The sequence below is a fragment of the Siniperca chuatsi genome, linkage group LG16 (assembly GCF_020085105.1).
Source record: "Siniperca chuatsi isolate FFG_IHB_CAS linkage group LG16, ASM2008510v1, whole genome shotgun sequence".
Taxonomy (NCBI): domain Eukaryota; kingdom Metazoa; phylum Chordata; class Actinopteri; order Centrarchiformes; family Sinipercidae; genus Siniperca; species Siniperca chuatsi.
Genome location: NC_058057.1, coordinates 20,451,943 through 20,479,287, shown reverse-complemented (window position 1 = coordinate 20,479,287; position 27,345 = coordinate 20,451,943). Strand labels below are relative to the sequence as shown.

At 37.8% G+C, this 27,345-nt stretch overlaps 2 protein-coding genes across 10 annotated transcripts in view; one reads left to right on the top strand and one right to left on the bottom strand.

Annotated features, from left to right (window-relative positions):
• The window catches only part of lama2 (laminin, alpha 2), a 189,922-nt gene extending 180,027 nt beyond the window's left edge, over positions 1–9,895 (bottom strand). For 6 of the 9 annotated variants that reach the window (XM_044168814.1, XM_044168815.1, XM_044168820.1 and 3 more), the window contains exon 1: positions 9,700–9,894. In XM_044168814.1, the coding sequence (XP_044024749.1) occupies positions 9,700–9,766 (67 nt within the window). In that variant the 5' untranslated portion in view covers positions 9,767–9,894. Of the gene's footprint in view, positions 1–9,476; positions 9,611–9,699 lie in introns of those variants that run through there. The other 3 variants (XM_044168817.1, XM_044168823.1, XM_044168818.1) reach the window with 3 other exon arrangements.
• Positions 9,896–11,086: 1,191 nt separating this feature from the next.
• LOC122863550 (vesicular inhibitory amino acid transporter-like) lies at positions 11,087–26,017 on the top strand. The gene is made up of 9 exons (XM_044170126.1): positions 11,087–11,147; positions 11,732–11,909; positions 12,680–13,397; positions 20,072–20,208; positions 21,046–21,172; positions 21,267–21,469; positions 22,760–22,997; positions 23,293–23,455; positions 23,944–26,017. Exons 1-9 carry the CDS (start codon positions 11,087–11,089, stop codon positions 24,261–24,263), a joined length of 2,145 nt encoding a protein of 714 aa, XP_044026061.1. The 3' UTR covers positions 24,264–26,017.
• Positions 26,018–27,345: the final 1,328 nt, after the last annotated feature.

Below are 27,345 nucleotides of genomic sequence, written 5' to 3'. Positions count from 1 at the left end.
TACATACGTTTTTTTTCTGGGGAAACTGGAGAAGATTTTGGTGAGAATTCCCAGGACATATTATAGAGGAACGGACCTGAATTACCAGTATTCAACCCTGGTCCAAGTCAGTGTCAAAATCTGCAATTCTTTTCTGATTTTGTGAAGTTGAGTCTTAAATCATCAAATTCATGCTTTGACTGTGATTGGAGTTCACTTCACATCCACACCTGACTTGTACAACAGAACACCAGTTCATTTAAATCTAGGATTATTTACTGTAAACCTACAATAGTTATGATGAACCTGATTATCACGTGATTCATCCAAAACCTGATCATCTCTGATTCAAAGAAACCATTTTCATGCATCCCACTGTTGTAGCCCCGCGACCCAGATAAAACATAATGAGAGCTTAGAGAAAAACAACCCCGGACCAAAAATCAACAAACTAAGAACTAGTTCCCAAAGTTTAAGTCAGAAAAAAAAACATTCACAAACCAAATCCAACAAACTAAAAATTCCAAGACAGAGCTGGGGAGCATCTGTCTTGCTTTATGGCTGTCTTTGAACTGCCTGTGTCAGACAGACTTCTCCTGTAAAAGACAGCTTGCTCTCAGTGTGTTCGCTGTGGATAAACAGAGATTTTGAGCTGAAATTATTTGAGCTGGAACAAAACAATAAGACCTCCAGAAACCAACAGTGAAGGAGTAGCAAGACAAACAAACTGAGGCTAGACAGTGAGCTCAGCTATGGCTGCAGAGGTTGTCAGTGGTACTCCTACATAGGATGAAAGACAGATAGTGGAGAGGAGGTGGGGGAGGAGGAGATTTGGGGGGTGGGGGGCTGTATGAGGGGGCACAGAGGAGAGGGGGAAGGACACATAATAGAGAAACAGCAAAGCACAGAATGCTGTTGATGGGCAGAGATGTGCAAGAAGTCCATCATTAGCAACAATCAATACATTTTACCAATAAATTATTGACTGTTCTGAAAAGAGTAAGACAAATATTTAGGTCCAGACTTCATAAAACAATGCACTAAAACAATTTAACAATAGTGCAGGATGTCTTATCAGTGTCTGTTATTCAACCAAATAATGTCTGGAAAATGAGTGAAAGAGAGGAGAGGGAAGAAGAGGTGAAGGGACAGAAAGAAAGGGAGAGAAAGATTACAAAATACAAGAATACACTGAGGAGAAGGAGACAAGTAAATGAGAGAAAGGAAAAGGGAGGAGGACATTCAGGAGGTCAGGGAATGAAAGGATAGAAGGAAAGAAAGAGCAGAGAGGGGACAGGAAAGAAGGAAGTAGGCGAGAGGGGATGTAGGATTATGAATGGCGGAGGAGGGGAAAGTGTCTGCGAGTGCGAGTGTGTGTGTGTGTGTGTGTAGGGGGGGGCTCAATATTGACACCATGTGTTACCACAGGAAGCGCTTTGGGAAAATATAAGCACCCAGAAAGATCAGAGAGCGAGACAGAGATGAGAGAAGGACATAGAGAAAGAAAGATGAAGAAACAGAGGTCATTCCAAAGTCTTTGCAGCTGCAGAGATATATGTTATATATCCTAAGGGGGTCAGTAGCCTCTGTTTTAGCAGCTGTACATCTGTATGTCAGGCGTCAGTGCTTTAGCCAGAAGGTCACAGTGTCAAATCCCATAGCGAACGTAGACTCAGATCTACAGATGGGTGACAAATTAAATATTAAATGCCTTTTTTTGTGGGGAAGAATGTGTTTTCTAGACAGAGCTTGATACAGTGTGAAAATTCTAATTAGTCTACTAGTTTGTAGAACTGAAATGATGAGTCAATTAATTGATTAGTCAATCATCAGAAAATCAATTGACAACTATTTTGCTAATCGATTAATTGTTTAAGTAATTTTAGTAACAAAAACACCAAACATTACATAGTTCTAGCCTATCAAGAGTGAGGATCTGCTGCTTTTCTTTGTTGGGTTTGTGTGTTTATATAATAGTAAACGGAGTATCTTTGGGTTTTGAACAGTTTGTCAGACAAAACAAGACATCTGAAAACGTCACCCTCACTTTCTTCAAACATTTTAGAGATCAAACAATTAATCGATTAATCAAGAAAATAATCAGCACATTTATCGACAATGAAAATAATTACAGTAGTTAGTTGCAGCTCTAGGCGTTTGATTGGGAAAAGGCACATTTGCATGAGAAAACTGAATGTTGTTTTTTAGCTGCACAATAGTTTTAAGACTCAGTGCTAGATTTAATGACTGGTTAATATGGGTTTTGCAGTAAAACTCCAAAGGTGTAACCTATATTTTGCTCTTTACTATTCAAGTTAGCTACCTGGTCGGCTAAAAGCAAAATGCTACTGGAGAGCAATTTACCCGCACAGCAGCAGCTGATGTGTGAGAAAATCTATAAGGGTCAGAGGAATGAAACCATCAAACTGCACTGGACCGGTGCCTCTGAGTGAAGTTGGGTTCTTTTAGTTGTTATTTCTGCTAATGAAATGCCTCACTGAAATTTACAAGTTGGAGTACAAAGGACATGACTTCACAAGATACTAATTTTTATTTTGAAGCCTCTCAACGTGGAGCACTGACACCATTAGACACACTTACTTGAATTCATTTCCATTATTTTTCATATATATTGCAAACACATGGGATTATTTCTAAGCAGAATTTGGCCTAAAATAAGGAATATATTCAAACTAGCTGGGAGTTGTACACCCACCTAAAAAGTTTGTCATCCAACCTATTTTACAATTTTTATGTTCTTCCCTGCAAATCCATATCACAGTCTTGCTTATTTTTTTTTTTAGGCACAGTAAACAGTCTGGGTGCAGTAGCTTGAGCAAACACACATGCACACACACTTACCAATTCACCAACTCATGCCCTGTTTCTTTCTGTGTCTAAGCCCACAGTAGAATGGAGCTGGGCAGAGCAGCTATTGTGTCCCTGGTAGAATTAACTATTGATTTCCTCCTCAGCATTATCAATGCTGTTCTGACAACAAAACAGCCAGGAAACACTCACACACATGGGCATACACACACACATGCAAAGACCTAGATTTTGTTCAGTGCAAGCTGTGCTTTGTAGGAGGCAGCACAGCCTCACAAGGAAAAGAACAAGTCAAATATTAACGCTACTGTAATAAGCATACACTAACAAATACAATGATACATGCAAATAATTAAATATGCATTAAACTGAACCAAATTTTGAGGCTTATCATACATGCATTAGGATTTACGCTGTCCTGTGAAATATTAGACTGTTTATGTATCACATGTTCATGCATTGCTTGTGCAAATCAGAACATAGCCTTTGTGAACATCCGTAGGCCTACATTATTCTCAAATTAAGTGGGATACATTGGTATGATTACCATAAACAAATGGCACCATGGTCACATCAACTATCTTGTTCCAGTCACTATTTGTGTTTTCAAAATTGAGACCATAAACCCCTTTTCTTTCTGCAGTAAAGAGAAAGGCACTACTTGTCCCGTTCCCCAACGCATGTTTGTTTCCCCCTGTGTCAATAATTTTTCATCTACTTTTCTCCCTCCACAATGTGCCGTTGCAAGAAACTGAAAGCTTCAGTGTCATTTCTGCTCGGAAAACAGCATCCTCTTCCTTTTTTGTGCCATAAAGCAACAGTGTAACAGATTTCGCACCAAAACTAAACGAATGTAAACTGTACCACGGAGGTTTTACATGTAACACTACTGTTATTTAGTTCAATGCCAAAAAGTTATTGTCAGTGCATAGTTTACTATTTGAAATCAGCAGGAATCACTTAGCTGCCAGCCAGCGTCCTGACCTACTTCTGCCCCACACTATGACAAGTGTCAAGAAAAAAAACAAACCAAGATTTAAAATGTCAAAGTCAGTGCAATGGAATCCCTCTCTCTCTTTTCTTCTCTGGCTCCCTGTCTTTCTTATTGACAGAAAGGAAACAGCACCGTTCCAACTTAGCACCTGGCTAATTTTAGCTCCCAGAGGATTCCTCTAAAGTACACAGACACACATACACCTGTTGGTGGTCATGTGATCTGTGTCTTTGACTGCCTTGAAGCCAATGACAATTTCACAAACACAGTATGACAGTAAGCTACAAACATATACAAACATACAAGTGCTGTGATGAGCCTTATCTCATATATCTGAGTAAATATAATTACACTTAAAAAGGTTACATTTATTAAAAACAAGCAGACACACACATACATCTTGCTTCAAGTGCCAGGTTGAGTGTAAGACTCCAAAACTCCACTCAATTTAAAAAAAAGACAAACTTTCATTTCTGGCGGGAGGCCTGATGAATGAAGAAGGATGAGCATTAAAAGTTAACTTTTGTAATTCAATAAAAAAGGTGTTTCACAGCAAAAACTGCACTATAGTTCCTTTTTCTTCCCATAACTATACACTGTCAGTTCAAATAGATTTAGCCATAAAACGCATTGTCCTTGTACTTAAAAAGGTACAGCTAACAAGCAGATCACATTGATTTGGCAACACATTTATCCAAAGCGAATTTGACATACACACATCTGGAACAATTTGAAGTTCAGCGTCTCGCTCAAGGACTTTTTGACTGTAGCCTAACCAACACTAGGTTTCTGAGGCCAATGCAGATATCAAAATTTGGGGATTTAAAAAGTCTGATAACATTATATCAGCCAACACATAACATAAATAAAACTTTTTCATATGGATCCCTTAGATTTTGCTGGGGTTTTTTTATGTGAACAAGATACATACTAAGCGGGACATTTTGCAGTTTCTACATGGTATAATACACTGTACACTGTTTCTAAATTACCTCCAACATAGTTTAGCATTTCTGTACTGCAATTTCTTGTTACTTATCGGCCGACATATGAACTGAAACTAATATATCTGTAATAAGCAAATATCGATCGATGTATCAGCCTGGCCGATTTATTAGTCTAACTCTATTTGCAGAGACGAACATATAAAATAAACTTTAAGTGCATCAACAATATATAAGTATATGTTGCAGTGGTGGAATGTAACACCATACATTTACTTAAGTACTGTACTTTAGTACAAGTTTGAGGTACTTGTACTTTACCTAGAGTATTTCCATTTCATGCTACTTTATACTTCTATTCCACTACATTTATTTAACAGCAGTAGGTAGTAGTTACTTTGCAAATCAAGTTATTATACACAAAACCTATAGTGAAATTTATAATTATAAATTATTTATTCTAATATTTTGATACTGGATTTTTGATTTCCATGCGCTGGAAGCTGCAAACTACATATAATTTTGCCATATAAACTGTTATTACAGCACAAAGCCAACTAGACTAAACCCTCCTGCATCCTTCCAATCTTCTTGATTTCTTGTCTTCCTTATCACCTTCCTTCCTTGCCTCCTTCCCTCTTATTTTCTAGGACACACTGATTATATTCACTGAATTTGGGTCCCAGGCTGAGAAAGTCTGAGAGCTTTCCCTCTGGTGTATTCCATCAAATCCATTCAGCTAAGCTCTGCTGCTTTCACATTAACATAGCAGACTGAGATCAACATATTTTACAAACATTATGACATTGGGATGAATTCACCTCATAAAAATGTTGATTTCTCTGATGGGCAGAAAAACCCACTCTGGATTCACATCGCATTCACTGCGATACCTCTTGTGAGTTCACATCACATTCAGCCCAGCTTGGTTAAACCCACATTACCATAAACTTATAAACACATCTGTAGTTGCTCTGAAGAGACCTTTTATCAACAAATTAACTATTTTTTATATTTTCAGCATAGATCCACCCAAGAAGTATATATTTCATAGGATCAGGCTGCATCTTTGATTATGCTAAAGTCCAACAACAGGGAAATCAATCGTTTTCACCCTTCCTGATATGTTTGCTCTTTTGAAGATGCAGTATGAGGTTTCTGCAGGACAGCGATAATATGAATAAGTCACATGGATTTGCTAAATAAAAATGTTGATTTCTCAGTTGGTTTACGAGCCTTGTCTGGATTCATTCCACACTGGTGTCTCTAGTGAATTTACTTCATATCTATTCAAGCAAAGCAGGTTGGTAACATTCACATTAATACACACATAACTCAACAAGTCAACTTTTCTGGCAACTTCTCAGAACTTTTCAAATTTTCCCCAGTGACAGCCACACATTCTTGACATTTTACAATCTTTTATCGATACAGTTGTTTGGCTTGGCTCTAGAGTCTCATGCATCATACTGACTCTTATCTGATACAAAGTCAGAGTTCAAAACTTATATTGCAAGAATAATCTTATTGATGTACAGTATATAAAACTAGGTCTTCACAGGTGCAAAATAATTCATACTGTCCAGGCTATGTTGCAGTTTTGTTTGTTTGCTGCTGATTACACTGCACATTTCAGGGCTTATGATGATGCAGTGAAATTAGTATTCCACTTACCATTTATTGACTAATACTAGCAACAAACCAATATGAAAACCCAGTTTAGGGCTGCAACTAATGATTATTTTGACTATCAGTCAATCAATCAGTCTATAAAATGTCTGAAAATAGTCACAATCACAAGTTTCTATAGCCCAAGATGACATCTTTATAAAGATGTCATCTTGTTACTTTCCTCTAACAGTCTAACACGCAACAATTTACAGTGATATAAAACAAAGAAAAGCAGCAAACCTTCACATTTGGAGGCTTTAACTAGCAAATGTTTGATGCTTTTTTGCGTGATAAATGACCTACAGTCCCTGAAACGAGACTCCAAATCCGTATACTCGAAAGTATTTATAAGATTACATTTTCAATACTAAATGGGTGACAATCAAATTTAAGGTTTGGAAAAAATTTTATTTTCTAAGAGTTTAAGTTAACTGTCATCTCATTTATCAAAATTGGATAAATCATGACTGGTGCACAAAAAAATGCGACCTGACATCACATTTTTCCAACTGAGCTCTGCCGACTTCAAAGCAGTGAGATGCACAGACAAAACAAAAATACAGAAAAATCTGAATGTGAATTAGCCAAAACTGTAGAAAATGTTGTGTTCATGTAGTATTCCATCACACATAGTCAGATGATAGACAAAATTGTTTTTCCAGGTCCCTTAAACGATTATTCAATCATCAAAATGTTGTCAGTATATTTTCCTTTCATCGACTAAGCGATTAATTGACTAACTGCTTCAGTATTAACCCAGTTTATCCATTAATTCTGCAATAAAGTCTGATAAGATGCCTGCAGGGTCTACAGTAAAATGATCAATCTGCCCAACTCTCCTGCAAATTTGCTTGAATGTTTGTAATGTTGCCAAAAAAGTAAGTGTCTTTTCATCATCAACAACTGTGTTTCCATCTCTCTCCTCAAACCAGCACAAAAACTTTGTTGATACTGAGGAAACTATCTTGCTGCTTCAACCTCATCCGCTCTCTCTCTCTCATGTCCTCTGAACCTTCCGTCTACCTGTTTCACCCATCCTTTCTCTATCATTGATGTCTCCTCCAATGCCTAATAACTCTTGAACGCACCCTTATTCCTTTCTATTTCAGCCCTCCTCCTCCGCCTCTTCTCTCTTTTCTGATTATCTCCTGGTGTCTCTCTGAGCACTGTCGCTGATAGAGAGCATGCCTGGTTGACACGCCTGGTAATGAGGCTCTTAATGCAGATGGCCTCTCCCACCCGCTGTACAATCACACACATGCAAACAAACCCTACACACACTCATATGTTCAAACAGCTTACCGATCATCTCCTAAAAATGTCCAATTCTACAGCATTATTTTGACTCTTATTGTGCACCATGTTATATTGATTTTGTCCCAGCTGTCAATCCCGATCTCTGCTGAAGACATTCTTGCTCATTTTTCATTGTTGACTATGTCATGGCCCTAACACACAAAGCACATAATTAATCTTTCAAAACCTCACAAATACACCAAGTTAAAGAGCAGCGTTTTTTCTCAAGTGCACTTCATGACTTGATTTGATCTTGATGAAGGGTTGGTTCATGCAAAATTACAAAAAAAAAGAAATTAATATTTTCTCTCTTAACCCCAGTGGTATCCAGGCATGCAGACTGATGTGGTTTTATTTGTCTGGGTTTGAGAGATTTCTTCCTGCAAAGCAATGCAGTGGATGAATCGAATTTTGTTTGCGGAGTTCATAGCAATGAAAATAATATTTTAGAAATTCAACATCAATCTGTCTTTCTTTTCATTGGGACCATTTCTTTGGTAGAAAATAGTTCTACAGAAAACTGTGGACAATGAGATTTGTGGATTATCCAGAGAAACATGGTACACTGTTTCTGGAAAGAAGTGTTGCCAGTGCTGTCAGTCCTTTAAGCACCACAAACAAAAATCAATCCACCTTCATTGTATTTAGGTGGTGTCAAAAAACTCAGAGATGGATATCTTAAAACCAAATCTGCAAGGCTAGATCTCACTAGAGACAGAAAAGAAAATATTTTTCTTTCATCATTTGGGTGAACAAACCGAGTTAGGTTGTGACTGATTGTTAGCTTTTCTAGAGGAATACACAAAGGCTGGCCTGTCGGTCAATTAACTAAGAGAACACAGAAACACAGTAGAAACACCAAAGTCAACTACCTATGTGGTTGTACAAGGCCTGTAAATGTATACTGATACATACTTTACTTTAAAAATTAAATATTAAATCACAATTGGATCATATCATTCTGAAAGTGACAACTAGGCAAATTGCACAAAATCCAAAACCAATGTGGCACAATGTCAAAGGTTAGTATAGATAACTTACTGTTTGCCAAAAATATCTTATTTTACTGAGTCTTTGAAATCATCTGATGATGTTTAACAATGGAACAGTAACAATATGGCCTACACAGTAGCATACATATCATTGTGTACAGGCTACATTTTGAGTGTCTAACGCGCTGGAACTATGTGAAAAGTTCAAAAGCAAGACTCCCTAGGGGGTAGACATAATTTGTGAGACTAAATAGCATACAGTGCACACTGGGTAATCATAAACTCTGTTGGCTAAGCAGTAACTGCAAAAGGGCCATCCAAATTACATCTATTTGTGTTGTTTCAGTACATACAGTTCAGCAATCTCAAGGTCTGTCATGTTGAAGTTCAACCCATTAATTTGATTTATGAGTCTAAAAATAACAGCTAAGACATGTATTTCTCTGACCCCTGATGATTCATAATGTTTCTCAATGTTTTCTAATTACACAACAGACATCACAAACAACAGACCAAGCACCTCCTTGCTCCAAACTAACTCACAAACATCTGTCTGCTTTTTCATCTGTGCTCTCTTGTCATTCCAGCTGGGGTTTTTTGTTGTTGTTGTTGTTGTTGTTATAATTAGACTTAACACGATGTGTTATTGAAGGGTTTTTCACATAATTTGCACTCTTCTGTTAATCTTAATGAAGCAAAAGTTTAAAGAAACCCTCAGCAAAGCGGAGAGTTTTCAACAACTGTCAGCAATGAGGACATTTTCTCGCTTACCAAACTGATGAGAGGACGTTTAAAAACCTCTCGCGTAGTCAGACATGAATCTTTTCATTTAGCTAGAAAAGGTGTAGCTAGCTGTTGACTGATTAGCTTATGAGCAACAGCCGTGAGAGAGTGCCACACATCTGAGTGCTGTTCTGTGTGTGAATGACTCTCGCAGTGCCGTGTATTGGTGTATCGATCGGCAGTCTTATCTATCAGTCCCTGGGGGACTCACCTCTCTGCTGGGCATGGCAGCATTGCCATAGCAACGCGGTCAGAAGCACGAGCCGGACTCGCTCCATTTCGTCCAAAAAGTTTGATATCGTACCGCGCGCGTGTGGGGTCAGCGCTGTCCTCTCGCGCGGCTCTGAGTTGATTTGAATGGCAGAGGAAAGTTTCACATAGGTTGACCCAAACTCTCTTGCTGTGTCTCTCCCTCTACTCCCCCTCCTCTTCCTCTCTTCTCTCCTCCTTCTCTCCAGGTTTAAACCTGGGGCAGAGGGAGTTAGAAATGAATGAAAAACATGTGGAAAATTTGGCAGGGGGAATCAAAATACTGTTTCAACATGGTCGGTTAATAACATAAATATGTTGTACATTTTACAGAAATCCACAATTTCACTGTTCAGGGAAAATGATAAAAGAGATTTGTAGAGATTTTGATAGATAGATTGAAGCAAATGTAGCAATACCACACTATAAAAATACTCAATTGCAAGTACAAGTCCTTCATTCATAATTTTACTGAAGTACAAAGTATGCTTTTGTAGCACTAAGTATCAACAGTAAAAGTACCAATTGGGCAACAGAAAGACCCTCATCAGAGTGTTATATTATATTATTGTATTATTATTTCTGATACATTAAGGTGTAAGCAGCATTTTTATGTTTTAGTTGGTTGAGACTAAGCTAATTTTAACTATTTTATATACACTATATATTATAGCAATGGATCATATTTTATCACCTGATCTTATGTTTTGTAAGATATTAATTCAAATAGTAGCTTAACCATATCTGTCAAATGGAGTGAAATGTACAAAACTTGCCTCTGAAATGTGATGGAGTAGAAGTATAAAGTAGCATAAAATTGAAATACTCAATTAAAGTACCTAAAAATTGTACTTAAGTACAGTACTTGAGTTCATGTACTTAGTTGCTTTCCACCACTGCTAACAGTTCAATCATGTCAAATGTTGTTTTTTTTTACTTAACATCCTGGGACCTTTGGGAGCATATGACAACCCTGAATTAGGGTAATCAGATAACTTTTTGTTGTAGTCCACTGAGCTTGTAAACAGTATTGTAAGTAAACTTTTCACAGCTGGTAATGAACATGTGAAAGTGTCTGAGTGTGAAGCAGGTGCTAAAACACTGAATCCATAAAGGGCTTTGAAGCGTACATCAGTGTGCTGCAAAACTAGAGCAGGTTTGGAAATAAAAACTTCAGATGCTACAAAGCAAATGAAATGTTGCATCAGCACAGCTCTGGCTACCACAAACAAAGAGCACAGAAGGGAAAAGAAAAAAGGAGAAGAGTTGAAAAGAACTATTCGGAGCACAGAGCAGAGTTGGACAGAAGTTTTGGTCCAGTTGTGTCCACCGAGTGACACAACTGTTCTATGGCTCCTCCTGCTGCCCTGCACAACTCACCACACTCTGGGGCAAAACTGAAGCAGCCAGGTATGAACAGTCATAAAAGCACAGCCAATTGTACATACAGAGACACGAAATAAGGGATAATTGTGAATATTTGATGCATTTGCGTGGAGAAGGTTTGTCACTAAACTCAGAACATTGTTTGATGCTTCCAAAAAGTTCCTAAAGTGAAATGTGAAACTAGTTGAAGTGGAGTAACAAATGATGACATACAGCTGGTAATTATCAAAACACAACCACCTAAGTGTCCAGGTTAACATTTTTATTAAAGAATTGCTATTATGTAATGTGAGTTTATATATTATACCAGCATGTAAAGGTGAATACATTTTATTCTGCAAATAAACGGGAATCAAACAAAGTTTTGCCCTCCCTGAGTGTACTTATCTACTGTGCAGGCCATTGTGGCTGTTTACTCCTTCACAGTTGAAAACACTGGTATATTATAATGTTACAGCTCACCAACTTGTCAATCACTTCATACACCCGTGCATGTGTGTAGTAATGCAAGTGTGTGTGGTACAGTTTTTTTTATAGGCAGACATTCTGAGTGTGTGTCTGTGTGTGTTTGGGTGAGAATTTATGTATGAGTATGTTTATGTGTCCAGTGTCAGTCAAGTTCCCCCAGACCTTTAGACCTCCAGAGGCAGGGAGGCTGACTCTGCAGACAGCGAGGCTGAAGATGGGCTCTCTTCACAGGGCTCAGAGCTCTAGGCAGCCCTGGAGTGCTTCTGGGTCTCTGTGGGGCTGGGCACTGTCGAGGTTACACCTGGACTGGACAACAAGGTGAGTCACATCATCAGAAATATTCATTTATAGATTTACTGTACTATTGATTTACATATTGAAATGCTTATTTATATAATAATAAATATATGACTATAAGTAGGTGTATTATCATCAACAAAGCTGTTTTGTGTTCATTTATAACATAATATATTAAACTTCAGTGAGCGTCATGTATCTGCAAAGTTCATTGATATATATACACAAAGGATCTTTGTATTATGTATTATTAGAACTGAGTAAAAACTTAACAAATAAATATTTTTTAGATTCATCATAAATATCTACCTGCACCAATATGTGACATTGTGTATTTATATACACATAATTAGAAAAATAAACAAGTTAAGTTTATTTCTATAGCACTTTTCTACAGTAGAGTGAAAGTCACAACGTGCTTTACATTCAATAAAAAAGCCCCATTTGTTGTTCTTTTCATATATTGATATTGTTCTCAATATTTAATTATTTTTGTTGTTTTTGATTAAGTTTAACTCCACTAGGTTCCAACAATTAACCCCAGCATAATGACATTTTTCTGAAAGTTTAGCTGAAGGTCCCTTCAAATCAAAGCAGTCCGCGCTTAATTCTCAAACTCATTGTCATTTTACATGTGAAGGAATAGCGGTATCGTTGAGAACTTCAGTTATTTCTTAGTACTCACAGAACTTGGTCTTCCCATCGGAGCAAAAAGGTGCTGTTTTTAGTAAAGTGGGTGAGGCCACAGAAACCATAAACTCAAAATTTAATAAAGTGGTTTTGATCAGCAGGTTCTTTCAGGAGGATGAAGAGACGCTGATTCTGACCCACAGTGATGAGTTGAACAGAACCTATTGTGAAGACAACAGATTGCCTTGCGACAGCATCACAAACAAAAATAATACAGGCTCTGATTACACCAGAAGAAACAAAACATCATTTAGAAGAAGCAGCCTGTCTCTGATTGAGCAAGATAATAGCACTATGAGGGAGAGACCAGCTCCTAACCTGAAGGGATCCAGCAGCACCTTACGGCAGGAGAGTCCAGCTTTTAAAGAAACCAGAGCTACTGTAATCTCCACTGGACCCAGTAGCATCACCATAACGTCAGCGGTTTCCACTGCAGACTCACTTTTGTTCAAAAACACCAGACGTTATGGTAAAGGAAGAAGATCTTCTGAGATGCAAGCTGACAAGATGGGGAGCAACAGCGAGGAGAACCCGAGTTTCAACCAGAACCAGGGTAACAAGACAAGATCCTACAGGCTGGCTGGCCTGCTTAGAGGGAATATGCAAAAACTGAGACTTTCTGAAGATAGAGAGGAGCTAAAGGAATTAGAGAAAACTGTGGAGGGAACTTCTCAGCTCTGTATCAACCTTGAAGAAGAGAGAGCAAGGATGAGTTTTGCTAATCCAGTTCAGAGCCCCCATACCGGCACCACAGGTCTGAATCCTACTGCCACCCTCACCGCCTGGGAGGCTGGCTGGAATGTCACAAATGCTATACAGGTACATTTATACAGTATCCATGCATGGTCAGAAATCTTTTCCATACATAAGAAAAGTGAAAAAGCACATTGGAATATATTCGGTTACTTTCAAATTTTAATTTATAGGACCATTGCAAAGGTTTTCCATGTTTTATATTATTAACCCCAAATACAGATTACTGCGAACCATTGCCAATCTATACCATAGTTTTAGACTACTTTCTAGGCTGCCATATCATGTCACTAGGGGTATTCTTCTTTGATCACTTTTCCTGTTTCCTTGGCAAGACACATATAATCCCAAATTGCTCCCAGTATGTGGGGGAAAACATGTAAGTCACCTTGAATATAAGCCTCTGCCAAATTGATGTAATGTACAGCATGAAGACTGACTTGCACAGTCATGAAACCTGTTCAACATATCCAATCCCTGATGGTGAACTTGTCACCTACATGTGTTGGTCAAAGTTATTTAATCATTGCACAGCAATCCAGTTGTTCCTTGTTTCAAATTTTGAGTCGGCTGCTGAACAGCAGTCTTGTGAGTTTGATTTCCTTATAACATAGCTCACGTTTATTGCAGCTGTAAACATGGAATTAATTATTTTGTTGGTTCAATTTCAGCATGTCGTTCCTCCTTTTTCTCCAAAACTTTTTGTCTCTCTCTATTTCCTCTTGTAGAAGACAAATCCAAAATGTAAATGCCAACTGTTTAGGCGCCAAGCTGCACACTACATTCAAAAAGCATTAAACTTGCAGACCATTTAATCCGCTCCCATTGTGTTTTAATATTATTAAACAATCCTTTGTGGTCTCACAGGCTGTTTGTCAGACAGGCACTCTCTGGTCTTCATAATCAAATAAAGTGTGAATCAAATTGTTAAAAAAAAAAAAAAGAAAAGCTCTCAGTCACAGTGTGTCCTCGTGCCGGTAATGCTAATAGCTTATTATGCTGTAAATGGTGGGCTGTATTCAACTGCTATACTCATGTAAATGTGTTTACTATTATGTGTTCATGAATAACTGCAATGTAATTGAACAGCGTCACTGGGTCCGTAAAGAACATTATGACAGTAGGGCATCAATACAGTGTATGCATGCATGCACACGCACACGCACACACGAAAATGATGACAGATGTATGCAAACATGGTCCTTCAGGAGTTGAGGTGAATTTGCATCAAATGCTTATGCGTCAGATTGCTGTAAACACACAGGTTTTTAATCACCATTAGCATAAATACAGACACACATACGCACATGATATTTAGTAGATAAACAAGTCTTTTATGTGCTTGGTTTATTGATGCTAGTCTATCTATCTGAGTGCCAGAGAGTTCCAGTTTTCATTAGAGACCAAGTTTCTGTGCCAGACAAGGCACAGAACCTCTGTCTCTAATGAAAACTGTGACTGTGATATATTCCATATTACTGATTTAAACTGCCTCTTCAAATCTATGATTTATTACTTCGATAACCTCAATACTTCTACATATATTAATATATATTATATATGTATATAAATATATAATTTGTCCCTAAATCATGCTGTGATTTGAATAGTTCCTTCTTTTTCTTTTTTTTAAAAACTCTGCTATCACAATATCAGCTTCTTTCCGGGGCTGTTGGGTTGGGTAATGTTTTATAGATCATTCATTAACTGCACTCTTGGTTGAGGTTACAGATAGTTAAGGTGACTACTGGATGACTAACTTAGCAAAAAATTATCTATTTATTGAAGGTGATGATTCACTGGATGCTTGAAGTGATGGATAACTACATAGTAACAATAAAAGACGCAGAATGTATCTGATGTATAAACACCTGTCATAATGACAGATCCATCTGTTAAGGGGCTAACAGATGTCTTGATAATGGAAAAAAAGAACAGCAGTTTTATCTCCTATCAAGGCTAAAAAGAAAATATGTATTTTCCGGTGGTAGTTTATTGATGCCAATATAACTGACTGTCTGCCAACTTAATAAAGTTTTTATTAGAGAGCAAATTTGCTGCCAAAAATGCAAAAACCAGCTCCAGCTCTCAAGGCAACAGGGAATATTATGAAACTTACTTTTAATTCCAACCTGACTGTTAATGAGGCAGCACCAGTTTGTGTCTTGATCGCAGATTAGAGATGTAGACCTTTTGTTTCTGACACTGAGAAAAACTGTTATTAATTCAACTGCCTATTTACTATCTGTTTTTGAGTGACATTTTACCTTAAACTGGGTTGAAAATTTAAGTTCCAAGTTGTAAATGGGTTTTTCAAATCCAAGCACAAGCCGTAGGGAAATGACGAATGTTCCCATTTTGTTTTGGAAAGATTGCTGTCAAAAGTTATTTGGTTCATCAAGCTGCCAAATACACCCAAAGACCCTGCAAAAAAAGTGAGCATGAATAGATGCTGCAGGTTAGTTCATTAAAAAGTACATTTTTGCAGTTTTAATGTCATCTTCCACCAGTTATTTGGTAGATCACCTCCTTTATCATTATCATTATTATCATCATCTTCATTATCATTATTATGATCATTATCATTGCCACTAATATCTTCATTAGAAATATTATCAGAGGAACTCTTTTCATTATCAATCCTCAATGCTGTTTGTTTCCTCAGTTAACCGGTTAATTATTTGGTTTATAAAATATCAGCAAATAATGAAACATGCCCTGAGACAAGGTGTCATCTTCAAATTGCTAACCTTTATTTACCACAATACTCTTAAAAACTAATATAAAAACCCAGTTGAGCAGCAGATAATTATATAAATTTCATCAACATTGATTAATCCAGTGCTTTTTCTTTTTCGATTAAATAAAGGGGCACTTCAACAGTTTTTACACATGAGGTTCAGTTTACTCATCACGAGGAGCACAACTCAACCTGTGAAAACATTTGTATTATTCTTCTGTGGCTCTGGAGAGAGCAAAATCCCCCCCCCCCCAGTTCTTTTTAACAGAAAGCCTGCATTACAAACTAAAGGTGTGGAGTCTGACAGACGTTGGCATTTAGGAGGCAGTTTTAATAAAAGATGCTATCCAGTTGCATTATAGGAAATGTAGGATCCATATTTTTTGGAGTTTGTCCCATGCGAGGGACTAAAAATGGGATATCTCTGCTTTTGCTGCTTTGATTTTGACCATACTTTTTTAAAATCTGTCCCTTGTGAGTCACGCACCTTTATGGAATTGCTTTACTAAATTGCTGGAGTACCCCTTTAATTTGTCATTTGCTCTATAAAAATCCCTTCACAAGTTTCCACAGCCCAAGGTGACATCTTTAAATTGCTAGTTTTGACCAACCAACAGTCCAAAACCTAAATATATTACATTTTCTATATATGACAGACAAAAGCATCAGATTCTCCCATTTGAGAATGTATTTCAGGCATTTTTGCTTGAAAAATGACTTAAATGATAAATGAAGTATTAGAATAGTTGCCAATTTTTTCACGATCGACTAACCAATCAATCGACTAATCGTTTCAGCTCTAATATAATCTTTACCATGAAAGTAGTAAGATTTTCCATCATCATTGCCACCCTCACTATGCTATGGCACCTTTCATGATCATGGACAAACAGAGTGTAGGGTTCGCACGTCCAAAACACTACAGGTTGCGAATCAAAAAACAAACTGAAGGCAAAAGTCAGACAAAAGATCTGCACAGTGTACGGATAGCTCCTAGCAAGTTTGATTTCATAGAGCAACGTTTCGAACAAACATTTGTATGATGTAGTATGATTACCAGATCCTCCTCTTCTTTTACAGATTTTGATATAAATATGTTTTGATCGTCTCTCAACTGTTGCTGTATCCCCCTTTTTTTAAATTCTCTTTCTTTTGTTTGTGTTGATTTTCCTGTTGTAGGTATCAGTACAAATTCTGGCCCATTGCTAGTTTGTTCTTGCTTTTGATGTTTAAACCCTTTTGGGCAAGTAAAATATTACTGATTTCTACTTTTCTACTTTTCCTATGTATTTTTCTATACAGCAGTTTCTATGATTCCTTTTGATGATTTATGTGATTCATGCTTCATATTTGACTAAGTTTTGTGATGTATTAGATTTAATATGTTCTTGTTGTTATGTTTATTTTTTTTTTTTGCCCTTTCCATAGAGGCATTCTTTGTCCCCTATATGGGAGTATCAGATAGTGTTATGCAGCTCTGCTCTGATTGGTCCATTCTGAGAGTAGATTGACTCACAATCATGCAGATCCTAACCACCTGAGTGACTGAGTGATGAATGCGTTTGTGTCTACATATAGCTTGTTCTGCTTTGTGGTGGTCATTTGACAATGCCTGACGAAGATCTCTGTTAGATCGAAACGAAAGTGTGCGGCTCTTTTGTCCGACCTTTTACCGATCATGATCAGTGACAAAGGACGTAAGAAGTAACAGTAGTTAACATCTTCTCAATACATTTTATAAACTCTAAAATGCACATTACTTGTGTATGAAAATCGTGAAAATGACATGTATACACTGTGAAAGGATTATGAGACAAAGGCACAAATGGTACACATAGTTCATTTGAACAAATAAAACAACTTTGATAAAACTTAAGAGTACAACATTTGTCATACTTAAAAAAAAAAAGACACTTCCAGTTATTTAAATGTCAAACCTGTCTGTTTCTGGATGCGTCTGCTCCACCTTATCCCCTCATGGTGGGGAGAAGACATCACTTTTTGTGCATAGGACATGTGCTTGCATAAAATATTGTGCATAACCTGAAGGGCAGCAGTTGAAATCTTGCACCTGGGAAGTCCAGACAGGAGCAGTGAATGTGTAATAATCTTTATTTTTCTCAGCACTGAGATACCTTTGCTGCTTGGTGGCCAATATTGAGTATATAAGGTATGAAAAGAGCATATGTGTTTGATCAACATTCCCTGAATAAACAGATTTTAAAGGTGTCTTGGGTGTCAGACTTTGGCAGGATGGAGCTGAAAAGAATAATCTTCTCCATCTTCTTCAAAGCCAGTCAGGGATTTTTTTGTTCTTCCCTTATTGTACCCATTTATGATTGGGAGCTGCTTCGGGTTGTGCTCAGAGTAACCAATGAGGAATTAGCTGGCAAAAACACAGAGAGAAAGAGAAGTGGAGGGAGAGAGAGGGGAGATGAAATCATATACTTGAGCGTCAGATTTCTCTCAAACTGCTTTCATCCCCACCAGCTCCATTTGAACATCAAAGCTCTGTCAGCATATGCCTAACAGACACCAGTTACAAAATAGTAACTTGAAAGAGAGAGAATGTGTGCTTGTCTGTTTATGCATCCACAATGTGTGTTTCTGTGTGCGTCTGCGGTGATGATGTGCTATGATGTGTTTCCACAGCTCTCTCAGCGAGTCTCCGTGTTCCAACATTCAAAACACAGCAGCTCCATCAAAGTAGCTTGTTGTCTCCTCTGATCTCCCCTCGTCCTCCTTCTCTTCCTCCTTCAACCTCCTGCTCTCTAGCCGTGAGTTTGCACCTCTCCTTCCTCCTTCTCTCCATTCTGTTTCCTTCTCTCCTCTATCCTCTTCTTTTCTTGCCTTCCTCCATTACCTCTCCTCCCTTCTCCTCACTCTGGCAGTCACTAACGTTTTCCCCTCGGTGATGGGCCAAAGCTCGACACTCCTGTTCCTCCTCCTCCTGCTGGTCTCCTGCATCCTCGAACTCTCCAGGCATCAGGCCAAAACTCTCCTCTCGCCTCCTCATCTTCCAACCATGAATGGTTCTTCCTTATTCTTTCCTTTCCACTTTTCTTGCAACAGAGTTTTAATATTTTAAAAATTTTCAGCAATTATTTCTTATGGAAACAAGTGTAAATTGAGCATCTTGCAGAGGTTAAGAGGTCTAATGTACACTGTATTCTTTGTACCTTATTTACAGGAACTACGTACCTCAATTTCAAAGCAGTGATGTTTTCGTTTAGGTTGCCCAAAAGTTTAATCACATTTCTCATACATCTGTTCACTTTTTGCTTATTACTCCCCATCTCCCTTTCCCCTACCTACTTTCTGTATTTATCATTTTTGTTCTCTCTTTGTCTTGACTGAAAATTGTATTGCATAGTTTGCCTTACAACTGTGACATATGTACATTTTTTATATGTAATGAAAAATTGCGGGCCATTATACATTTAGGCATTTTAATAACTATATTGCATATATTTATAATTTTTTTTCTGGAAAACGTTGCTGGGGAGAGGGACGTCTGGACTCCCCTGCTTAGCCTGCTGCCACCTCGACCCGTTCCCGGATAAGTGGAAGAAAATGGATAGATGGATGGAGAATTTTTCTAATTCTTAATGATTAGAATTAGAATTCTTTACTGCACACTAGCCTTCACACATTTATGAAATCTGTAAACCAATCCAGTAACAAGTGATCCAGTGGAACATAATGGAAAATATCAGAAGTGCAGAGGATAAGAGAGTTCCTTTTTGTCATCAGCCTTTCTGCCTATATTTTGATAGTATGACAGTACAGAGACAGGAAACACAGGGAGAAAGAGATGTAACGACATGCTACAAATGTTCTCAGCTCAGAATGGAACCAGAAATTGTCGTGGTTACATGGTCTGTGTCTATACCACTGAACTAGGGCACCCCTTGGTCTCTACTCATTTCTTATATTTCTCACTGTCCTCTTAAACCTACCCATCAATGTTCTTTCTTTCCTTCGCTCTCTTCTCCCTCAGGGTATCTTTGTCTTGGGTTTACCCTTTGCTCTGGTCCAGTCAGGTTATTTGGGTCTTGTTCTGTTGGTTCTGTCAGCCTGGGTCTGCAACCACACAGGGAGGATCCTGGTGACCTGTCTTTATGAAGAGGAACAATGGTAGGGTTCCTATTTTTTTATTTTATTTGTTTGATGTCAATTAGCCAACAGTAATATCACTTTATAATTAGGTTACATCACTTTTATTACATAAAAGCACTTTATCACTACAGTCGCCTTACTATTGTACTGATAGCAAAGCACCTTATTTAACTTGCTGTAGCACTTCTGGGCTGTACTTCCCAAAGACTACATACTGGGATGTTTTTTTCATGGAATCACTGTTGACTAAGTTTGAGTTTCTGCAGGTGCTCTTCTCTCTATATTTTCAGCAGTGGCGACTATCATTTCTGACAACAGAGTCATTCTCATATTTATTCCTTCTATTCTATTCAGACTCCTCGAGGGAATCTAAACCCAATTGTGCTAGGAACACAAAGTAGAGCGTTTTTAGAGTCCAAATACACAAACATGTTATTCTGTTCATTCAGCAGTGGTGAGTCTCAGAAATACACTACTGCCACAGCTAAAAGAAATGTGAATGTGTTGTGTTCTGCAAAACTGTGGTATTTATGTTTTCTATTTCCTCATTAATGTGTGGGGTCATTACATTCTGATTCAGATTAATTCAAATGAGTTTGATTTTAAATATACATTGCTAGCTGTTACAAAAAAAACCCCTCATTGTGCTCATGTCAAACACTGGAATGTAAGCTTCAACACAGCTAATGAAAATATTACATTTTTGGGGGAAACTACTTTTTGCAAAAGATATATTCAAAATGTGCGTATTAGTTCGAAGGCAACATGCTGTAGCTTTGAAATCAGTGACAATGGTCAAAAATGTGAATTTATATCAGACACAATTTATCATAGTAAGGTGTTTGTATCTTTCAGTGGAGGGTCTGGCTCGGTGTCAAAGGTCAGAGTCCGACACAGCTACCAGGACATAGTGGAGGCCTGCTGCAAAGGACTGTGGCCCAACTGTCCTGGACTGGGGGGGTGGATGGTTAATGTAGCTCAGGTAACACACACAAGAGAGAAAAAATTATTTTGTTTTCCCACAATATACAGTAAATGCCTGAAGTAAATGTCTTTCTTTGCACCCTGTTTTCCAGGTGATTGAACTGTTGATGACCTGTACCCTGTATCTAGTCGTCTCCACCAGTCTGTTGTCTGACAGTTTATCAGGGATGGATGTTCCTAGATCGGTGTGTTCTCTGGTGTCTCTGATGTTCCTGCTGCCCTGTCTGCTGCTGACTGATCTCAGACCAGTCTCTACGCTCAGCCTGCTGTGCTCCCTGGCTCACATACTGATCAGGTGATTGAGTAAAATCACGTGTGTTCTGACGGAGCAGAAAATGTGTGCATGCTGTCAGCTGATGAGTACCAGCTGACAAACTCCACCAATTGTATTAAATCAAGACAACAAGGCGGTCCTTATAATCTGCTCTCATTCTCACTCTTGTGATCATTTTGCAGCTGCTGCTGGTTATGCTGTCTGCTCCCACCTGCTACACACCGCTGTTACTGGTTGTTTGATTTATTTTTCATGCCAGGTGTTATGCACGAGACAAGGAAAATGGAGTTGGGTCTTGAAGTTCTCCAGCTGCTGGATCCCTCTGATCTCTATTAAGTCATGTGCAAATACATATTATTTCTCAGTGTATTCCCTGACAATTAAAGACTTGAGCAGAGATATATTTTATCTGGACTTTTATCTAGCCTTTTTCTCCTGCTGCTGCTTGGATTAAATGGGAATCACCCTCAGGAGCAAATGTTAAATCACTTAATAAAAGTAACCATTTGTTGCATACACATAATGGTAAATGGTACAACACAACATTTAACTAGTTTTGTAAAAAATATCAAAACACTGTTTCAGAAGGATGTGTTCATATCAGTCAATTGTCTCAAGTTATTTTGAATTGAGCCTCAATTCATGGATGTGTGGCAGTATTTTTGGTTAGATTTATTGGTGTTTCCAAATGAATGACATACAGTAAATTAAATTATTCCAGTTCTGTAATTATAGATTAAGGAGTATTTATTATATCTTATTAAGAAAAACATAAAATCACTGTCCTCTGAAAACCATATGTCTCCAAACGTCAAGTTTTCACGAGCTGAGAAGAACAGTCCACCTCCAGCTTGGTGCCGAAACATATTTTCAGTTGACCCAACTGTTTTTTTAGCTGAAGAAGTAGGAGAATTTTCTAAAACCAAACAGGAACAATGAATCCTTCAGTTTATCTGAAAATTTAAAAATCACCAAATTTGGAGATACGTGGTTTTCTTTGGACAGTGACGATAAAGTATTTCATTAATTGAATGCGATTGAAATTTACTGTCCCTTTATTAATTTCTGCTTTTTATTTGTTGTATTTTATTTATTTATTTCTTCCTTCATTTTCCTCATCTGTCTTTAGGTAGGACTTCTGCTTTTATTGCCCTGTGTACCTGAGAGTGAACAACTCTAATTGGACCGTCCTGTACAAATAAATATTGCATGAATGAATAAATGAAAGGATTAGTATTACATTAATTTTAGATGCTTTATTCCAGTCATAGAGATTATTCCAGTCTCCTTTTGTCTCTGACCCTCTGTCAGCCTGTTGGTCATGCTGTACTGTCTGAGTCGAGCCAGCAGCTGGTCCTGGTCCTGTCTGTCTCTGTCTGTGGACCCGGAGGACTTCCTCGTCTCTGTGGGCGTCATCATCTTCTCCTACACCTCGCAGATCTTCCTCCCTCCTCTAGAGGGCAGTATGGAGGACAGAGGGCAGTTTAATGCCATGCTGGCGTGGACTCATGGTGCCGCCTGCATCATGAAAACTATGTTTTCTTTACTGGTTAGTGACACTGTCTAATAATGACTTTATTGAGTTGATAGAGTTGCTTGTCTGCGTTTGTGATGGCTCTGATGGGTCTGAAAGAAACGTAGTTTTGTGCTGTCAGAGTTAAATAAATATACTGACAGTTTTTACAGCTACTCATTCTTACTATTTTATAATTTGTTAAATGCCAATTATCCAAAAAATGTTGAGACATCTAGCTGACAACAGCAGGTCTCATCAAAGGATGGAAGAAGGGACGGACAAATGAAGTGATTGATTAACTGATTGCATTGTTTTCTTCCTCCATTAGGCCGTGTTGACATGGGGGGCAGAGACCAGTGAGGTCATCACAGACAACCTGCCTTCTGACCTTCAACCTCTCGTCAACCTGTCTCTGCTGGCTAAAGCCCTGCTGTCCTACCCTCTGCCATTCTACTCTGCTGCTGAAATACTACAGACCTGTCTGCTTGGAGGTGAACACTCCTGACAGATCTATTTTATAATCAAACCATTAACTTTGCCCAAAGTATTGTCACCATAAATGAAGTAAGTGTTCCTTCGTGCCATCTAAAAATCAAATTCATAGTAGTTTGCACTAATACATCCCCAAGTGATGTAATGTTGTGTTAAGATGAATAATTTCACTGGGCAAATGCCAAAACCATCCTTGTCCTCTACAGCTTTTATTTAAAACACAACTGTCAATTCTTACAGTAAACAATGTTACTTAATTGGTACTTATACTATCTCATTAAAATGACGTCCTACTGTAAATAAGGAAAAATATGATTTCACAGTTTTAAAGTTGGAGGCCGATGACGCCTCTCTACACAGATGCAACTGGAAAATAATGAGTCAGAATAGAGCGACCCATAAACAAAAGTTGCTTGCAGGGTCAACACAAACTGCCACCACACGTTTTGTGTAGCCTTTCAACCTTTCTGCTTCAATCTTTCTACAGATGCTGTTTTCTCGTCGTACTCCAAACATGGAGGTGAAGGAGTGTCTCGTCCGGCCCTTTTGGTTCGCGGTGCCATGCTGATGACATCATACCTACTGGCCCTGCTGGTCCCCAGGTTCTCCCTGTTGATGGGTTTGACAGGCAGTGTGACCGGGGCAGCCATGACACTCATACTGCCGTGCCTGTTTCACCTCAGACTGCAGTGGGGCCGCCTCACTGTGAGGGACCGGCTGATAGATGTGTGTATACTGAGTCTAGGAGTCATCTGTAGTGTGTCTGGTGTGATTTGTTCAGTAAAAAGACTGGTGGAAGGACTATAGGAGGGATGGATGATGAATTGATGGATGGATGGACAGATCAAGCAGGTCATTTTGAAGCACAGTTGCAAGCTCTCCTTTGTAATATTTTCAGCTTTATAGCTTTAATTATCCACTGTACACTTTTTGCCCAGCACCAAACAGCAGATAGACAAAGTTGGCAAAGCAAAGCCCGATGGAGGGCAGAGCATGTACGAAACAGAACTGTTTGTTTCTGCTTCCTCAAAGTGGCCAAACAATTGGTTACTGCAGGTTTAAACATCATTAAAAATTCTAAAATAGTCCTAGTCCTGTTGACGTAAAATAGACAGTTTGGGCCAACTTTTTTAAAACTTCTTAATCTTTAATTGATGTTTATTTTGAGTTCAAATTCTTATTTAAAATGATAATGAGATTTACTTTAAAAAAATAATAATTTAACGGCTAAATTAGTAAATTTAAAGTGACAAACTGTGTGTCTGGTCAGGGGAGAAATGCTCAACATAAACCAAAGCCAGAAAAAAAAGTGGAAGAGTGTGATTATTCCCTTAGGATATATTAGATATTATCTGCATATAGTGAGAAAGTTTAATAATCTAGTAGGGAGTTATTCAAAGCGCAAAAGATTCATGTGTCTGACCATGTGAAATCAACCCTCAAAGAGTTCATTATTGGAGTTGAACTAAGCCATAAAGAATATGTACAAATTTCATATTGTACAGTTCTACAGAAGCAGTGAATCAATGAGATCGGACAGGGTAGAGTGCATATCATGCAGAGTATGTTTTTATATTGCAGATAAATAATAAATGAAGCTGTAATACATAAAGGAAAACATCCACATCAGTGTAAATTTTAAATAGATTGTTTGTAGAGTTTGTTTTATTATTCAATTTTACCATGAATGAATTTGATTATTACATTATAATAGAACTCATCTTTTGAAAAAAAAAAGACATTTTCAATACAACTAAAGGTCATGTCAACTGATGAAGACCATGTGATGCAGCTGAAATCTCCGGAAAAAGCTAGTAATGGTCCTTGAGATGGTATTCAGAATGCAATTATGATCTTTTGGTGTTTCTTTTTTGAAGCAGTCTTGTCATTTTCCCTACATATAATGTACATACTGAACATCATATGGAAGTAAAATCATTTAGTTGCCATAGTGAAATATTACACATGATGCCAAGTGAAGTGAGTGATGAGAATTAATCAACAATACAAAATAAAAGTCAGTATGTCAGCCGCATGTTTCTTTAAGCTTCTTATGCATTCAGCTGTCACCAGCGGAGATGTTTGTGGCATTCTATTAACCAAACCATCAAAACTTATTAATCTCATTTCCCACGCTGTCTTGATTGTGAGAAGAAGAAGTAAAAGTAAATATGATTCATGTTTTTTGTGACTGCATTGGACAGCAAAAGAGGACTGTCACAAAGTTGGTAATACAGTGATACAAGAATGTCCCAGGTTTTTGCTCGCATGGAGTTTTGTTAAATATGCTGTAATTCAAAAGTGAACCATGAAGAGTGCAAATTTTGTTCCAGTCTATGGTGTTGCTGTAAGGAGACAAGATAATTGTGGCAATTAGTGGAACAAGCTGGACTACAGTACAGTTTATTCTATTTTTGAAGATTTAATGTCTAGATGAACATTTTTGCTGTGCAGCATTATTGTAAAAATGCAGTCTTCAGTGATTTAAATGTGTGAACTTTATCTTCATTGTGAAAATTGTCTAATTTGGCTTCGGGGGAAAGTAAACATTAAAAACTATAACTTATCTTTTCCTTTGGACTGGAGAATATTGAGTAATGTTTGTCTTATCTCATGTCTGAATTTGTTAATGTTAAAATATGTATGGAGGGAATGTGTGCGTGTGTGCATGGGCGTGTGTGCATGTATGTGTTTGTATCATGGCAGGTGGGAGTAATTTTGGCTTTGGTTCTGCTTCTGTTTATGTGCTTCCAACGCACTGTGGAAGTGGGTTGAACCAAACTGAGAAAGAAAAGAAAAGAAAAAAAGAACTATAGAGACTAAAATGGTTTCATTTTTCACACTGTTAAAAATATCTACTGAAAATGTGAAAAGTGAGAGGAAAGAAAAATGAGCAGGAAAAAGATAAGACTGAGAAAGGGCAAAAACAAGAGAACTGAATCACAGCTGAATTAAAGAAGGTCAATAGAAAGAGAAAGTAGGAGTGGAGAAATTAAAGTTTTTAGTTTTTCTTGTGGGAGTTTGATGTAACTTTAGATGATTCAGGCATCTGTGGGAACGCTGTATTCCTACTAGTCACTAGTTAGACATAAACACACACACGCCGACACACATATCGCATACCACTGCACAACAGTAACCTCGCAAGATGGGATGATTTTGTCTGAGCAGAAAACTGTCTCTGAAAGCAGTGTGGATTTGCATTGTTAATCTCTATAGCTCGATAAAGTTTTATTTGATCAAGTGCAAAGGAGAGGCAGAATGACAAAAAGAGGGGAGGAGATGTTAAAAGACAATGAACACAACATGTAACAACAAGAAACCTGTGACCAAATCTTTTTTGTTGTAAATCCATAAAGGCACGAATCAGAAAAGCACAATTAGATAATTTGCCCAGATTATTAGTACTGCATAATGGCAGATAAGCACTTAATATAAAGCACTTAATTACATAGAATACTAATGTATAAACTTTAATGTGCTATTTGCAGAATTTTAGCATCAATAAAAAAACTGGCAAAACGAATTTTGAGGTGTAAGTATAATATAATATTTATAAATTTGGTATAAAATAACTTCAATATTACAGTATGTCAGTTGTGGTTAATAACAATACTGGGTGGTGATAATAAGATGTCTCCACATCTTATTCCAGCCTTCTTTCTTTTCTTTTCTTCTTTCTTCCTTCTTCCTGCTTTTCCACCTTTCTTCATTTTTTTTTGTTAGGGTTAGGCTTACAAACTGTCTATCTTCTCATGTTACAACCTCACACACACACAGCTGACAGGATGACAAAGTCTTTAAGCCAACACACCTGTCACCTCCTTACAGACATCATTATAAGATGTGTGTGTGTGTGTGTGTGTGTGTGTGTGTGTGTGTGTGTGTG